General features: G+C 38.3%; 3 protein-coding genes across 3 annotated transcripts in view; 2 read left to right on the top strand and 1 right to left on the bottom strand.

Moving 5' to 3' along the window:
* The window catches only part of LOC138045973 (telomerase-binding protein EST1A-like), a 29,733-nt gene extending 29,649 nt beyond the window's left edge, over nt 1–84 (top strand). Inside the window, exon 18 of the mRNA XM_068892627.1 lies at nt 1–84. This exon is cut by the window's left edge and continues 1,194 nt beyond it. The gene's annotated coding sequence lies outside the window, so the exon portion shown is untranslated.
* LOC138045976 (uncharacterized) overlaps nt 1–14,680 on the bottom strand; it is a 14,832-nt gene extending 152 nt beyond the window's left edge. The window contains exons 1-9 of the mRNA XM_068892630.1: nt 14,479–14,680; nt 13,132–13,210; nt 12,719–12,755; nt 12,144–12,213; nt 10,055–10,125; nt 8,694–8,727; nt 7,430–7,549; nt 5,552–5,633; nt 1–2,358 (exon numbers count right to left, since the gene is read on the bottom strand). The exon at nt 1–2,358 is cut by the window's left edge and continues 152 nt beyond it. Of these exons, the coding sequence (XP_068748731.1) occupies nt 2,145–2,358; nt 5,552–5,633; nt 7,430–7,549; nt 8,694–8,727; nt 10,055–10,125; nt 12,144–12,213; nt 12,719–12,755; nt 13,132–13,210; nt 14,479–14,665 (894 nt within the window). The 5' untranslated portion in view covers nt 14,666–14,680 and the 3' untranslated portion in view covers nt 1–2,144. The remainder of the gene's footprint in view (nt 2,359–5,551; nt 5,634–7,429; nt 7,550–8,693; nt 8,728–10,054; nt 10,126–12,143; nt 12,214–12,718; nt 12,756–13,131; nt 13,211–14,478) is intronic.
* Nucleotides 14,681–14,731: 51 nt separating this feature from the next.
* LOC138046578 (uncharacterized) overlaps nt 14,732–17,500 on the top strand; it is an 11,914-nt gene continuing 9,145 nt past the window's right edge. The window contains exons 1-2 of the mRNA XM_068893187.1: nt 14,732–14,973; nt 16,358–16,438. Of these exons, the coding sequence (XP_068749288.1) occupies nt 14,758–14,973; nt 16,358–16,438 (297 nt within the window). The 5' untranslated portion in view covers nt 14,732–14,757. The remainder of the gene's footprint in view (nt 14,974–16,357; nt 16,439–17,500) is intronic.

Raw genomic sequence — 17,500 nt, 5'->3', positions numbered from 1 at the left:
ACACGTGCGAATCAATCGCAATCAACTTATATGCAAACGTAGCTCGGTGCAAATTTGTGCAATAAAAAATAACCCTTGAAACAATGTATTTCATAACAGTTTTATATTTGTATTATTTGCTTAGCTCTTACGCTTTCTGGTGTCTCAAAAAGGCGAAGAAAAATAGCGGCGCTAGAAATAACCGCGCTGTGGAGGAATTCCATCCTCAAAGAGGGTAATTCAAACGCGTTTTGTAAGGCCCTTCCAAGGACACTTCCAGATATCGGGTTGGAAAGTACCTTTAGTCCTTGCCTTCATTTGGTCAAGTCTGACCCTCCTCCCGAGATAGGCATGATAATATGTAAAAGCTAGAATGGCGCGCTCTGCTTATGTTTCCCTCTACGCGTTGACGTCTTCTGAATCCCTGTTTTCGTTACTTAATCCAGCTGCTTGGAGGTGTTGGAGTGGTGTGAAGCTTACGATGTTGTAGTAGTTGTAGTTGTTGTTGTTTTGTTCCGTCGTTTCGTTAACTGTGTTTCATTGGCCCTGACAAGCACCTATGGTGAGCGGTCAATTAAGTATGTATTGTATTGTATTGTACGATGTTCTGTTCCCTTGGGGTGTCAACCTGCATCCAGGTCATTCGTGAGCGTCCTGTTGCTTCATACCCGGACACTGCTATTGTAGGCTCACTGAGCCAGCTGGTTGATGTCCGTTACCGTTAGATGCTCAAACCACGTAATCCTCTATCAATAACCTTGTATTGGCTTGACAGATTTGAGATTAATTGACTGTTCACCAAGGAGTGGAAGTTGTTTTTCGTTTGAGTGAAAGGGGGATCGGGATAAACTAGAGTTTCAGTTAAATGCTGAAAAAAAAAAAGAAGAGCAAAAAGAATAGAGTGGTAAGGGGTAAGAGGAATGAAAAGGCTGTTTGAAAGGAGAGCGGATGAAGCCAACCAAACTGCCAACTCTCACACAGTAGGCCTTGAGTTTCAAACCTTTGCGTCCAAAATATTAATCTTCAGGTGTGAAAACCAATTTCGCATGCCAGACTGGCAAGTAAGTTTTGTGCTCATAATGTGTAAATTCAAGTTTGGCAAAAGATGGCGTGTGTGATATGAGTGAGGACTCGTAAATTACAATGACAAATCTTTTTTACCATTACCTCTATTGTGAACAGAAAAGACACTTTCTGGGTTCCAAAACAGCACAAAAAGAATCATAATGGCATAGCATGCACTTTGAGGTTGCCTTATGCATACCTGTAGGCCAGGGGTTCATCTTATTCCAATGACTTCGCTTTGCACACCAAACACTCGGCATAGGAAGGCTGGTAAGAACTGGACTACTATTGAGTGCTGATAAGAAAGGTAGACTTTGTGTAAGATTAACTACGATGTACCGGTCCACACCCAGGTACCACAGGGTTTGCACACGATATTTAATGTTGTATGAACCCTGTGTCCGACAAACTTGGACTTGTGACTGCTCTGCTCCACAGTACTCAGTTAAATGCTGAAAACAGCAACAGCACTTCATAACCTCCAATTTTATTGGACTCAATTTCCACTTTTGAGTCAATAAAATTTGAGATCTATTTTAGTCTTCAGCTCAGAAGTCTGCTTGCAATGATTTAATAATTAGGAAAATGAGAAAGAAATTCCAGGGAGGAAGCAAATAGCTGAAGCAGTGAAAGAAGTCTGTATAAACAGGAGAGGTTCAAAGATGAAGTTTCCAAACACCTCGTAGAATACTGATGAACCAAGCTTACATAATTAATCCTGTGTGCAGTTCTTTTTGCTTGCAAGTATGTTAAAAGTACTGTTCGTTGTTTACAACTATGCTACATTTTTGAAATGCAATTAAGTTCCTGTTGTTATAGTAACTCGTCATGGATCAAAAAGTGGTCCGATGCCTTGAGTCATCATGACCCAAATCATCCCATACTCAGAGACCCAGGGACACACTGACTGTTGGGATGGAATTAGTGTTGAAATTTCCTGTGAATCATTCTTCACACTCCAACTATCTGGCCACACAGGAACCCCAATGCAAGACTAAAGCCATACCCTGACTACTCCCAAAAGATCCTAATATCCCCATAGCTAAAGTACAGTGAGTACTTCCGACAAGGGAAACATAAACATGCTAGGCTTCTAATCATCAAAGTTTCCTGAAGAAGGAGAAAAGTGATCTGTATTGGGGTAATCTATAGTGTACGCATAGGTCCATATCTGCAATTCTCCATGAAAGCGGATACTGTTGTGACATCCACTTCTCCCTGTTAAATTCAGATTCAAACATCCACGTGTGGTGCGACAGAACTGAGTGGGACAAGCCTTGCACTACACTGCCATCGCCTCTTGCAATGTAGAACCTGTGTAAAGTAAAAAGTGAACTATTGTAATAGTTTTAATAAATAATTATTATAAATTTAAGCTCTTAACTGGGGTTAATGAGCCCTAAGGGAGTACTAGTTTTTCTCACTTGTCCCTAGCATACTCTACCCTCCTTACCCTTGCAATCAAGGCTTGTCCAGTAGTCAATAGCTCATTGTTTCGCTCAAAATACTTTCACTTTTACAATGTTGAAGCGGTTGCCAAACCTTCCAGTAATTTTCCATAACGTCACGCGATTCTCACCTGTCACGCCTTATGTAAGCCCCGGCCCCCCCGCCCCCCTAAACCATTAGGGAGCTCAAGCAACGACAACGGCGACGGCAACGAGAACGTCAGGAATTTGCATATTTAGTGGGTAAAAACAATAGCTTTGCACGCCCTGCACGTGCGTTTTTCACTTTTGTCCATTTCGTTGCCGTCGTCAGCAAAACAACAACGTGAAATAGCCAAGTTTTTGGTTTTATGAAGAACGTCAGCACTTGAGGATGAATTTTCATTTTCTCCCCTAAAATGGAGTGGCGTTCCGACTGGTGTCATCTTTGAGGAAATACCACACCCTTGTCATATTAAAAACGTTGAAATAGTCATGAAGCGATTAAAACAACGAAAATTTATATTTTGAGATGACGTTCTCGTTGCCGTCGCCGTTGTCGTTGCTTAAGCTCCCTATTAGTCAGCCACATTTCAGCTTTGCTCTAAGCAAGTGCCTTGACTTGCACTCTTTTAGATTGCATGTTTTCTCCACGTACACATATGCCGAAACAACGTAAATCTCGAAGCAGCCAACGCACTACGGTTCAGGCTACCACGGCTCAGCCAAATGCCCGTACCAACTCTGACTCTGTACGCACCAATGCCGACCGAAACACTACGTTTACTTTCGTCCCAGAGCCACCTGGTGCAATCAGGGCCACGGCAGCAGCCCATCGCTCGCCTTCAAGCGAACGATTCTCGGGACTCCACATCCCCATCTACCGGCCCAGCGATCATGCCGGATCAGCAGTTGGCCTCCATGATTGCCTCTATCGTGGAGCAAAAACTGGCAACCTTCAACTCCGCGAGAAACTCGCCATCGAGCTCATCTGGCGCTGTCAGATCCCTCTCTCCCACCGGTCCGCAATGGCGGACAACAATAGATTCCGTCCTCTGTGGAATTCTCGCTGTCCTCCTCTCAGCAAGATTTCAATCGTGGCACACCGGAAGACGCAGCCCTCCTGCATACCAACTACAGAGTCCCTTCTATCGCCAGCCATCTCTTCAACAGCTGCATCGCAGCCATAACAATCGGTGAGTACGTGGACCTTGCAGTAGCCTTCTTCCCTTTTCGTCTCTACTACGAGACCACGTTACCGCTAACTCCCAGCTTAAACTACAAGTAGGAAAAGAGGTTCCCTGCGCCCGCACCCCCTGCCCCTACACTCACCAGTGTAACAAGCCTGGATGCCTACCCAGGAAAGGACCAACCTGACTCCTCCAGCTCTGGACCCACCCTGTCAAAGACTAGCCGCTCAAGTCATTCCACCTGAAGCCGCAATTGAATACCTTTCTAAGCTGTCCCCTCCCACCCCTATTGACCTTCCCCAACTTGCCCTTCATCTGCCTGATCACTCTGACCGGGCATACGTTGATGCTGTCCTCACTGGCCTCTACCAGAGTTATAAAATTGGTTCCCAGGGTCCTCGGGTTTCTAAGGATACCCCAACCTCATATCTGCTAAGCAAAATCCACATATCATAAGCATCAATCTCCTGAAAGAGTTACCGCTCGCTCACACTGCCGGCCCATTCGTTTCTCCCCCTTTTCCCAATTTTCAGTTTTATCCCAGTTTTATCTCTCGCTGGCACATCAAACTGAACAGGGAATTCCGCAAAGACATTTCAATGTGGTTGACCTTCCTTAACCATTGGAATGGAGGTATTACTCTTTTCTTATGGGGTGATGTTCTCTCCTTGCCTGACCTGCAATTATTTACGGACGCCTCTGGGTCCCATGGGTATGGTGGCTATCTCAATGGCGAATGGTTTCAGGCTCCTTGGCTCCCTCTACACCTCCTTAACCCACCATGGGTATCAGCATTGATTGACAGGAACTGTTTGCAATTTACATCGCCTGCTACCTCTGGGGCCCTTCCTGGTCAGGCAAACATATTTGTAGGTGGTGCAACAACCTGCCAGTTGTCTCCATCATCAACTCCAAACACTTTAAGTCCCCTAGGATCATGGACCTCGTAGGGCTATTTACAGGGCAGGAAAGTGCACCCTGGGCTGCACTTTACCCCACAGTATGTGGGACAGCTCTCTTTGACCATAGGTCTGGAGTGCTTACTCCAAGATGGTACAACTCACCATCTGACCTATTCTCCGTCCATCAGAAGGGCACCCCTCTTCTGGTCCACCCTATGTTACATTTTAACGTAGGGTTGCCTCTAGAGACACTGCTACTCTAGGGGGTCCTCCTAGGGACACCACTACTCTAGGGGGCATAGGCTCTACCTTCCCTGCCACCCAAATTTTGCCAAAGGATAGTGATTAACATAATATAATTAAATTAAAAAATAAATAAATGAAAGGAGAATCTGTGGTCCTCCTTCTCTAGTTTCACAAGCCTTGCAGGGGTGGGAGAGGAGTACATATGTAATCATAACTACCCTCACTCAGTTGTCCATGCCCCTCCCCTGGGCATGCAAATATTCCCTGCAGCTCTCCCCTTTTTATGTCACTGACCCTTAAGGACTCATTAATTGTTACTTAACCCATTCATCCCCGAAGAAGCTCCCACTGACGAGTAAAATTGTGTGGTGTCAGAGCAAAATCTCACTCTCAGGAGTGAAAAGGTTAAAGGGGACATGTTATCAAACACCGCACAGTCCTTGAGAAGCTGGCAGGAAAGTGAAGTTTAGCAAAGAAATACCTTCACTAAAAATTTATTGCAGCCTGACAGTCAAGTGCCAGATGTACAGTCATGTTTTGAATAAGGCCTATTCTAACAGACTCATTTGCCATTTCATATCATTCATCATTGTAAACCAAAGCCCTGACAGACCTCTGAATTAACAAGAGACCAAGTTTCAAGTTCAAGTTAAGAGTCAAAAAAATTAAATGGTGGCTGCATGTCTTTGCTCCCAGGAGGCTATGGGCTCTAATGAAGGTATTGATGTACTACGTTACTCACTTCTCTTTGGTCACAAACTTGACTCCAATTTGGAATTTTTCAATCCAGCGTTCAGCTATTCTCGAGTCTAAAGTAAACAATCCTTAAAAAGAAAACATGGATCTATAACATATTATTATGAGATCTAAAGAAGGCTTTAGACCAGAAGGTTTTGATGTCAATTATCACAACTTGTGGTCATTAACTAAAAGGACTCTTGTGCACTAACAGAAAACTCTTCCATGGACGTGTCATTTTGCATGTTACATGTACATTGTGTTCCTGGGGTTTTTCAAGGTTAAGGTACTGGTACTTTCAAGTTTTTTGTGTAATTCTCACTGAAACATCTTTGAATTATTTGTCCTACCAGTAGGTGACAAAAAAATATTGAGAAAGTTGTGGACGAGTGTAAGGATGTTACCATGTTTTTGTCCCCATTTCTATATTCCATGAGTCAGTTATATAAATTTAATGTTAACCATTAACTTTGTTGTAGTTTTCCTTAGGTATCAGTTTTATAAGTTCCCCAAGGGTTGATGTGAAGAGGGGTGTTATAGGAGCTTGTAATACAGACTAGCATGTTAAATTTTGTTTTGTGTGTCAATAATGACAGTTGTGGTCCCCTTATCAGCTCTTGTATTTGCATGTACTTAGCACTGGTTGTTCTCTTGAAAGCAACAGTTACTACTTCTGGTTTAGTGTTTTCTGATAGTTGGCACTGTAGATTTAACATGAAATGATTGACGGTTGCTTTCAATGTCAGCATAACAAAATTTTCAATGTATGTTTATGGTAGAGTTGTTAGTCTTAAGTTTACAGGTCATGTATGTATTGTAGACTATTGAGGGAGTTAAGGGATATAAATTTCACGCCCTTTTATAGCAAAAATTTACCCCTGTTAGTAACAGATATTATTGATAACATTTTCAATGAATATATCACTTTTTCCTGAAGGGAAAGGTACATGTACGATGCTATTTATGAATGTCTTTTTCCTTTTTTGAAGCCTTAATAAAAGCTTATAATAAAAGCTTTAAATCTCTCCTTTGCACTATGAAATATCAGTTACTGTAAAATTAATGCCCTAGGATGAAAGCTGACTGCAAGACGGGGCAAGATACATTGTATATTAAGCAGAAATACGAGTGAAATTTTTTGACAAAATTGTCGCACAACATTGATGCCATGTAAATTGTAGAACGATGCTGTACATCCTACCACTACCTTTCCCAACTTGCCACGCAACAAAAATGATTGTTGCAGGTTTTTGCTAACGTGGATAATTCTGCCCACTGACTGGTTGTTGTTGTCTGCAGCCAAGATAGCCAATCTGCAGCAAAAGTGTGCGGCTCTTTTGTATATTAATTTACTTCTGGAGTATTTTTTTCACTGTATATGTTTCTCCTAGCTCCTCCAATGCTTTCTCCCTTGTTCGAAGGGTTTTATAAGTCAAGCTTGTTGTGATCCAAAGGAATGGATGAGCCTGGAGATCCACAATTAACTCCAATTTTTTTACTTCTGACAACTTTTTCTCCAGTGCAACCTCGCCGTCCTCTGTAACCTCTTTTTCAGAAATGGTGGACTTTTCCACAGAGTCTGCCACGTTTGTCGACTGACTAGCTACGTGCCTCACCAATGACCAATCACAGATTGTCTGATGTTGTTTGGCAAAATGTTGCGTGACAAGTTTCATAAGAGCTGGTAAAATGTGCAACAAATGAAAAATGTGTGCAAAAAGGTAGATCAGGATTCTACTTTTGCACAAATTGTTTTCCAACTTGCAGCAATCACTCGTTGGGTGACATATAGGGGGTGGTTAGATGTGCATGAAAAGTTGCATGACAAGATGGTAAAAATGTTGCTCGTATTTTCGCGCCTTTAGATTTAAAAATAACTAACCATTTTGATTTTCACGATACTTTTCCACATCAGTAGGTTCGATAAAAAACTTTTGCCCCAGTAGGCCAATAACGTAACAATCCCTGCTGAGTGGAAATGTACCCAATGCATAACGAACAGCTGAAGAAGCAGAGAAAATAACAACAACAACAACATTTATTTAAACACGAGAAAAATTACAGCGGAGCTGATGTGGTCGTGTATCTACGAAGTTAAAAAGTACTATTTACATATAATTATGTAAATTATATACGAAGCTATTTACATGAAATTCTATGTTTGAGCGTGTTTTTAAACAAGCTTCTGCTTGCTTCTGCTTGCCATGAAGAGTAACAATAATAAGGTAATACATATATATGAACTTTTATTAAATATTATAATAATTTTATTCCACTATTATGCCATTTTACCATATTAATTAATTTTGATCAAGAGAACGTACAAAATATGAGATGGTATGACCAGTTTAGACCAGAGCAAATACAAGTGAAACAGGAAGTTTTCAAAGAAAATTATTGTTTTCAACACGATACAAAGCCTGAGAATTTAGCTTGATGTCATCTTGTCAGATAAAGGACATTTAAATGGCATCCTCTGTGTGCTTTTCATCATTTGCACATGCCTTATTATGCAATTGATATGATTCTCAGTCAATGCAGGAAGAAGCCAAAATACCAGAAAATGGTGTAATAGTGGAATTTTTAAAATAAATCTGCTATGGAAAGGTTTAACATTATAATGTTCCTCTGAGGGTTATCACTGAGTGTTATGAGACAGGGTGTGCAGTAACAGTTTATTGCCACTGTCCAAGGAGACTGGAGAGTCTATGCAATTACAAAGGCAGCACCATCTTTTCAGTTACTCTTATGCCCCATTCACACCAAACCTTAAACATGTTTTGAAGATGTTTAGTTAAACATGATTTCAAAGTATTTTCTTTTTAAATCATGCATACTGATTTTTGTCGACTACAAATTTAGCACATGTCAAAGCATGTGTTGAAACTCACCTGAATCTCGTGTAAAAACCATTCCTTCATTTCTCTGTGACTGATTTTCATTTTGTTAAACCCAGGTTAATTTAATATGTCTTGTTGGTGTGAATGGAGTATATGTATTAGACTAAAAAAACTGAGTGTTGGTCCGCCCAATGTACAACGTAATAACAGAATGTAGACACCACAACTTAGATACATGCACTTGTAGTTCTCAGCCAAATATCAAACAAAGAAATTTTATCCAAATAATGACATGGACAAGTGTACCTGTGATGTGCAGATTGGATACATTTGACACCTCCTAAAATACATAAAAATCAATTGAAACATTCATGAGTAACAGAACTCAAGTAATTAAAAACATAATATTATCACTTAATTCAAGAATATAACACCATATAATTACAGCGCAGCATAAATGCTCTTGACTGCTAATGATACGCTTCCTGCAAATCAATTAAAATCGAATCATCTCAAGGGGATCAAATATGGAATGAAATAATAATAATAGTAATAATAATAATGATAATAATAATAATAATAATAACAACAACAACAACAACAACAACATGGGTGAGAAATAAATCCTTAATCTTGGTGCGAAATTTCAGCGTTACTCTATAATTTCACAAGAAATTTCAAATAATTGCCCTTGCCTATAAAAGGCTTTCACTCATCACCACTTGATTACCCATTCTAATTTACTAGTGGAAGGCAAATAACTCTCACACAACACACAAGTGTCTAGCCTAATCTAACGCTGGAGCACTAATTGGGGACACTACAAACTGAAATCAACAAATTAACACAAATCAAATAAATTTTTTTGTTTTTGAGGAAAGGGGAAAACTAGAGTACTTGCAGAAAAACTGCTTGGAGCAGAGTAGAGAACCAACAAACTCAACCCACATATGACGCCAAGTCTGGGAATGGAAGCCTGGCCACATTGGTAGGAGTCAAGTGCTCTCACCACTACGCCAGCCCTGCACCCCTACATGTAGCTGCAGGGCTGGTGTAGTAGGAGAGGACATTACTTATTAGCTGAGTATGCACTACATGTACACAATGTACAGTAGTTCCAGCCCTAGACACATAAACCAAGCTCAGCAAAGTCCATGGTGTGACTCAGGCCTTTGACAGCTTTCCCAGTTTTAGCTATTTTCAAATTCAAAGGCCACCATCTGGTGTCTGGTGGTACACCCCAATATTACCAACATGCTGTACTAAATAATTATTGGTTGAGACTCTAAGTTCAAAAATCTAGTATTTACCTAGAAGTAATCAACGCAGTAATTATTATTAAATAGAAATGAAATAATGTAGAAAATCAGTAATACTTACTAACGAAAGATGATAAACTGAATTCAATCAAAAGTAATAATAAAAATAGGGAAGATATGTCGTTGAAGTCACCCATTGTTATTGATGTGCCAACCAGAGCCTTGTTGGTTGCCAAACCAAAAGATTTTTTGTTCCAGTAGTTGGCGCATTAGGATAACAAAAAGAATGTTACAAAACAGGTATCATTAGACGTCATGAGGTACCACTGGAAAACTACAAATCCTCGTATTTTTAATACTCCCAACAGAGACAAGAACAACATTGGTAGTATTTTAATAGGTACTCACCAAGTGCAAGTTAAGATTGTTATCTGATATTGTAGCAAATGCTTCTTTCAAAACTTTGTATAATCTGACATCTACAGTGTAAATAAGTAAACAAAAAAATGCACTTTTAATTTGATTTTAACAATTGATTCCACCCCAGGTTTTCATTCAAAGAGAACAGTGAACTTTTATTTCCCTCCACACATGGCATTACACGAGAACACAGGCTAAAACAAAGAGCTCAGGTAAGGAATGTTATGACTGGAATTTCACGAAAATTATGCGTATAATAATGCACAAAATAATTTTATCCTTGAAACATTAATTTTTATCATTATATAAAAATATCAAATAAATTATGTGTAATTACATGACTGTATATACCTAGAAACACGCAATAAAACAAGCACTGTGATTCGTTGATCATGTTGGTCATGTGCCCCTAATCATATTCAAATGTATTCTGTGCCTTTTCCTGTGCCAGATACAACAGCACATGATCAGTGCATGACTAAATAGTGGCGTGATCTTCATGATTCATTTCATATAATTATCATTTGGTTCATTGATTCATTCATGACGGGAACACTTAAACCCACAAAATAATGACCATGCAGCTCCCAACATCAGTGGCTTTATAGCTCAGTTGGTTAGAGCGTCAAACCAGCATCGCAAGCTCACGGGTTCAAACCCTGTCAAAGTCCTTAATTTTTTACTAGGCTTCTCTAAGCAATAATAATTGCAAACATAAAATATTACATTCATAACTGTGAGGATCATAGCTTCACTTGATTTCATATCCACATTTCAATCTATTTCACATATCACTTTGTTCGTAGATGTTTACATTACTCTGTCTGACGCTAGACGATTTTACTTGTCAATGGGGGGGCAGTTCCAGGGGTTCAATAACTTTTGAAGTAGATGCCTGGGCTAATCAACACCCTGTCTTTTACAAGGGTTTGAGTAAAAATCAAGGCAGAGCAGCGGGCAGAGAGGGGCAAATTTTTCGCAAACAGACAGTGGCATACCGCCAGTGATGAGCTTCCAATGAAACGCCTGAGTTCAGGAGTCAGTGGGTTCGTGGAACTAATATAATAATTATGCAATCATTTTGTTCCATTTGAGGACTTTCCTTGTTGTTCTAGGCACAATAACAATTTATTTTCGAATTCTGTCTTATCAGATTCAGTATATCAGATGCATTCAGTAGTAGTTGTATAGTACTACTACTACTAATTATTATTATTATTACTATTGTTACTGAAGTGAATAAATATGCAAGTTATGTGAAGGCTTGGCCTCATGCAAATAAAATTATCTTATTAAAGTGGTACTATGACGAAAATTGCATCTTTCCTATCTAATCCATTTTGATATATAACCAAGTAGTCTGCATGAGAAGAAAAATGCTGTTTACTTTTTTCAAATATATCTTTTCGAGTTTTTAAAATATGCAAATTAGCCGAGTGATGATGTCATACACTCAACCAAATTTTGTACAAATATGATGAAAAGAGATATCTAAATAAATAATATAAATATGTTAGCTCCAGTTTGTGGCCTTGCTTAACATTTTTCAAGCTGAAATCACTAACATATTGAAATCAAGTGGGTGGGGACTGGTAATGAGCAAGTTGCCATGGGAACAGAATTTTTTATAGCCACAGGTGTGTTTCCTGTAGAACTATTAGACTACCAAGTTTCAATGGTCTGCACTGTAAATTGGCCAAGGTAGCTCTATTTATATACTCAATATAATATTGAGTTGACTGTATGATGTCATCAGTCATCTCATTTGCATATTTTACCCATTCTTCAAACTTAAATATCTCCGGAACTAATGAAGATATTTGCAAACGGTAAATGGCGTTTTTGTTCATTGTGGGAAGAAATATGGCAGGCCAGGGATGCTGCAATGCCTTAATGAGCTGGATCCTATAAATTCCCTGGCACATAATTTAAGGAAATGCTAAAAGAACAGCTTTGCAGTACGTTGGTTTTAAAAATGGCTTAATTTTACAGGTACACTGTATGGATCACTGGAGGTTTTGAAAAAAACAAGGACTCAACATCATTAACAAGAATCTGCTTCAAGTTATTTTATTACCCAATAAATCACTTAGTTCATTTTTAGGATCCATTTGAGAGATCAATCCACTCACAATGAAGACACAGTCCTAAAATGAACAGAAAAGAAGCAAAATATTAAAGCCAGCAATGAGAAAACTAGCCTGCGAACGCAGACCTATTTCCGGCGGTTGTACAACTCAAAGGCTAGCTTGTATTGTTGTAAACAACTAGTTGGCACTTCCACTTGGAACGACACTAGTAAATTATCAAAATAATATTGAAAAACAAACAAACAATAACAACAAGCTAAATTGAAATTGAAATGGACCAAGATCTACTAATAGAGGGCCACAAGTTTATTAGAATACCTCAACTATTCCATGCCGCCTTCTTTAAATAAATTGTATTATTAATATCACTTTTGTTTATGTACAGTTATTGTAATTCTTCCTGATCTACATTTTTTCAGATTCAGAAGTGCACATGTCCTGGATTGAGTAATGAGAATAAGAGTCCTGATAAGACCTGCAAGAAATAATGGCATTACAAAAAATACCAGAGCTTTGCAACTGTTGCAATATTAAAAAAATTCTTTAAAATAATTATATTCACCTTCACACTTTTAAGGAATTCCCTTGGATCTAAATGGCTGCTCAACAAAAAGATACAGAGTGCATGTAAGGTAACACATTGTACATGTACAGTGTAGGTATTAAAATCAAGCAATGATAAATAAAATTGTTGATATGTAGCATTCTGATTACAGGTGAATTAGAATATGCCACACTTTTCGTGCACCAGCTACTGTATACAGCCCTATGTTCTGGTTCAATTTTTGTCTTGGTTTGAAATTAAATTTCTCAAACCAGTTCAATTTTGATTTTTCTTTGTCTAATATTTGTTATCATTAATCTGAAACATTGGAAATTCAAAATTACACTGGTTTAAAAAAAAAAATAACCATAACATACACATGTACACTATGCAACAATACAAAACTAAGTGAATTTGTAGACACCGCTTACTCAGGAATCATCTTCATTTTGTTGTACAGCAGCCTAGCTCCACACATCCTGTGAAGCATGGGGTCTTTGGGATAAATATCTGGTAAATTTAAATCGGTAAAACATAGTGTAATGTTTCAATGAATCTTTAGTTACACAACCATATCATGAAGATACATGCACAGTCTACAATAATATTGGAATTATTACAAGATCAGGAATTTGTACAAAGCCATAATTATTATTGTTGATTGTTCTTAGTACTGTAACCACTGTTCCACTATCAATAATTCATTTTCCAAACAATTACAAAGTTATTTTAATTTATTGATAAAACCATCTTTTGTTGTACAGCACATGGACCATCTCGACATAGTCTTGACATGCTTACCATGTTTATTTACTAGTGAAAGGAGTTGAGCCTGTTATAGTATCTCTTCTAATTTCAGAAAAATTACAATTATATGAAATTTTATATTTCCTGTAGTTACTGCATTTTAACTAAAATTAACACTAATCAAATCTCACTGTTGACTTTTGAGGAGAGAAAACTGGACTACCCGGATAACAACCTTTGCAAGCAGAATAGAGAACCAACAAACTCAACCCACATATGACGCCAAGTCTGGGAATTGAACCTGCGACACATTGGTGCAGACATTCCAACCCTCATGATTTGATCGGGAGTTTTCTGATTTTATGTGTTGCCTCCCACTCTCCCGATTTTTATCAGATTCTCCCGATTTATCATGAAATTCTAAAAACAAGGAAAAAACTGCATTGCCTATCTTAAGTACATGTGTAAAACGTTACTTATAACACTTTCTTGTGCTATAATGTCTTGCCCAGTCTCTCCACTGAACACCCCATCTTGTGCAGACACGAAAGGATGGCAGTCTTACTCCATTTAGCAGCCCAGACAAATGGCGGACAAGCATTGGTAAGATCAAAGACCTTACAGAATACCACAAAAAATGACATCAAAATGCAGGAAATGCCACTTGAGAAAAACTAAATATGCAAAAAAAATTTTGGGGGATATCCGCAGACTTCCCCTACTCCCTATTTTCCTTCAAAAGGGGGTGGAATGTCTGTTGGTGTTTGGGGAAGGGAGAGTGATCTGACACCACTGCCCCTAAAATGAGAAAATGTGTTTTTAAAAACGCACTTCCTAGTGATAAGGAAAATAAGGAAAGGAACTTTTAATATTTAAATGTCTAGTCTACCACTGGGGCACCAATTGGGGACAACTGAAATAAAAAAATTAACGTAAATCAAATCAAATCAAATCAAATGAAAACTTTTGAAAGCTCTTAATTCTGAAGGCCCTTTTATATAATCAAGAAATCATCAAGAAAAATAGGTCACCTGTATCGTTTTGGGTCCATGGAAACGAGACTTTTATTGAATAACGTCGATAGAGACACATCACAGGGTAAGACAGCTTCTTCAGCACGGTACGCATACGACAACCACCCGGTCCGCCTGAAAAGTGATAACGTGTGTCAAATAAACATTTTCTCTTACATTTCGAAAGAGCAGAGGAGGTCGCCATCTTTGTTTTCTTCGAAGCTCTGAGAAAGATTGGACACTAGTGACGAAAAGTGCCAAATTTTGTGGAGGGAGGGGTCATGATGTTTTGAAACCATGGCCTCATGGAGATGCGGAGTTTATATATTTGTTGGATCTTTAGTTGTAGTTTTGATAATTTTGCTGAATTTCGACGTTCTACCGCAAAGGCGACTATCTGAAGAGCTAGAGCTATCAGCGGAATTCAAGCACGCGGAGTCTCTAACTCCTTCTGGCGACCAATCGACGGAGTCAGCTTCACAAACTGTAATTTCGGCTTTAGAGAATTCGAAGGTAAGGCTATTAAAAATTGATGGTTTTTCGTAAACATACCGAACTTTTCTCATCAAACTGAAGCAGTTGCTTCACTTGTTGAATATGAGTTTCGAGCATATTAACACATACATTAAAATACTGGAATTTAAAGGTGCTTTGTCAGGTCGATCCTACGCATCATACGAATAGGGAAGATATCGTTTACGTAACCAACCTTTTACGTTACCTATTGTCATTAATGTGTCAACCAGAGCCTCATTTGCTGTCAAAACAAAGGGTCTTTTGTTCCTGTGGTTGGCACATTTGAGAAATAAAAGCAACGTGTGTAAACAGATATCTTTCCTATACACTAAACTTGTGGTAAATTACATTATTTTCACATTTTGAAAACCTGATTAATACTTGTCGAAAATTGGATATCATTAATTTTTATCAGCATCACTTAGTTTCCATATGCATTAAATTAAATGTAAGGTGTTTGCCAGAAGACCAATAAGCTAATCTAGAGCAGCTGATTGATCGCTTTTAAAAATTCTTATGGAATCTGTCAATCATTCAGCTGCTTCTTATTTATTTTGTTATTAGAGCGACTTTCGTATGATCTTGAAAAAGTGTTCACGATTTGTTTCACATACCAATGTTTGGAAAGATTAAAACAAAGCTTCTCCTTATTGCCGCCAAGGAAACTCCTATTATGGGCTGACTAGACAGTTTGATTGCCCAATCACATTACTACATTTCAAATGACATAAAAAAGAAAAACCCCAATCATTTTCAAGAAAGAGATGACATTGTTTGCATTTGAGTTTGCTAAGCCCATGAAAATTGGTGCTTGTTTTTTTTTCAATAAGTAAATTAAATGGTTTGCATTTTTCAAGGTCATGTAAAAGTCACTCTAAAAATGTAAGTGAATTTTTTAAACTTAACTGTAAGTTTCAAAGCTACATTTGAATACATTTAGTTTTTCTTACGACCCGTAAATCACTGTATTTGTGGTGAAGGCTTAACTTTCAAGACACTTGTAAATATGACCAGGAAAAAGGCAAGCAAAACATTATCCACTACCAGACTGGTATGTATGAAATATCAGGAAATGAGTCTATTAAGAAATAAGGTTGATTGCTGAAGGGGAACTCTTGTCACTCACTAAAAAACTTAATATGAAAAGGTAATTCATTTAAGAAACTTAAAGTCCTATGTGATGATTGCCATGCCAGGGTCAAATGTCAAATTTCAAAAATGTCGTACTAGCTAGTCAGCTGTAAAAAGAATATATAGGATGATAGCAAACATACTCAATTGTTCTTGTACACATGTATGTCTAAGTATGGATAATGCTACAAAATTAATGGCAAAAAAATTCAACCAAATAGCTTTGACATGTGTATATTTTGTTTTTCAGAACAATAGTGTGAAAATGCCAGTTACGCAGTACATGAAAGGCATTATGAACTGGAATTGCAATGAAGATCATTCAAACCTGGTAAAATTGCATGTTTTAAGATAACAGAGAATACTTATTGAGCTTGGGAAGCAGAGTTAGCAGAGAGCTTAGGGTTAGCGAGAGTGGTCATCTTGCACTAATGCGACTTGTAATATTAGTTTAGTATTAATAATATTAAAGAACAGTTTTGTTCTTTTTACGTTTTCATGTTTTGTTTTTTAATCAAGTCTCTGAAGCTGAATTGAAATTTATTTAAAACTAATGTTGTACAGGAATGGGTGTACATGTAAGATCCCAGCTGAAAACAAAAACAGTGATCAGACTAGGAAAAAGTGAAAAGTGAAATTTATTTTTCCTTCTTTGGTCTTCCACTGGTCCCTTTCAAGGCACCCTCTATTGTAAACTTTGTACATGTAGACAGCTAATCACTATTAATATCACCCAACTAGTGGACTAATGCAAATCCTGCATTTTGATTGGCTACTAGATGACTGTTATAGTAATAGTCCTCGAGTAGCAAAAAGTGTGACGCTTTCTTTCGTTTTATTCCGGCCAAATAAATATTTCTTCAACTTGCATTTACAAACTTTTGCCTTTTCTGTCCGACTAGTTGAGTGATACTAAAACAATTAGACCCTTCGCCCTCAAGGGCCACGGGTCCATAGCCTATTCGGCTTTGCCTCATGAGCTACTGACCCGTAGCCCCGAAGTATTGCAGCAGGCAGAAAAATTCTCAATCATGCTATGAAAAGTGTAATTTAAGGCTACGTAGTGTAATGTAAGGTTCCCTGGAGATTTACTAGGGACCAATGAAAGCGCATGTTTTGATGTGTGATGTCATTAGACAAACTTGCATGATGCTCGCTACTATTGATGATCTTGTGTTTGGAGGTGAGTGAAAGCACATTTTTCCCACTTCCCTGACCATTGTGCTGACATGTACACTTGCTTGAGTGTTCTTTAGTATTTCTTTTCGAACCATCGTGTGCTATATTGTGACCGAGCTCAAAACTAAACCAGGGAACGTGTTCTTATCGGCGGCTGTTGTTAATTACGGATTAAGGCCTGTGAGTAGAGCAGTTTGTTTTTGTAATTTTTAAA

This window comes from Montipora capricornis, chromosome 4, assembly GCF_036669925.1.
Source record: "Montipora capricornis isolate CH-2021 chromosome 4, ASM3666992v2, whole genome shotgun sequence".
In the NCBI taxonomy this organism is placed as follows: Eukaryota; Metazoa; Cnidaria; class Anthozoa; order Scleractinia; family Acroporidae; genus Montipora; species Montipora capricornis.
This window is presented reverse-complemented; position numbering and strand designations above follow the sequence as displayed.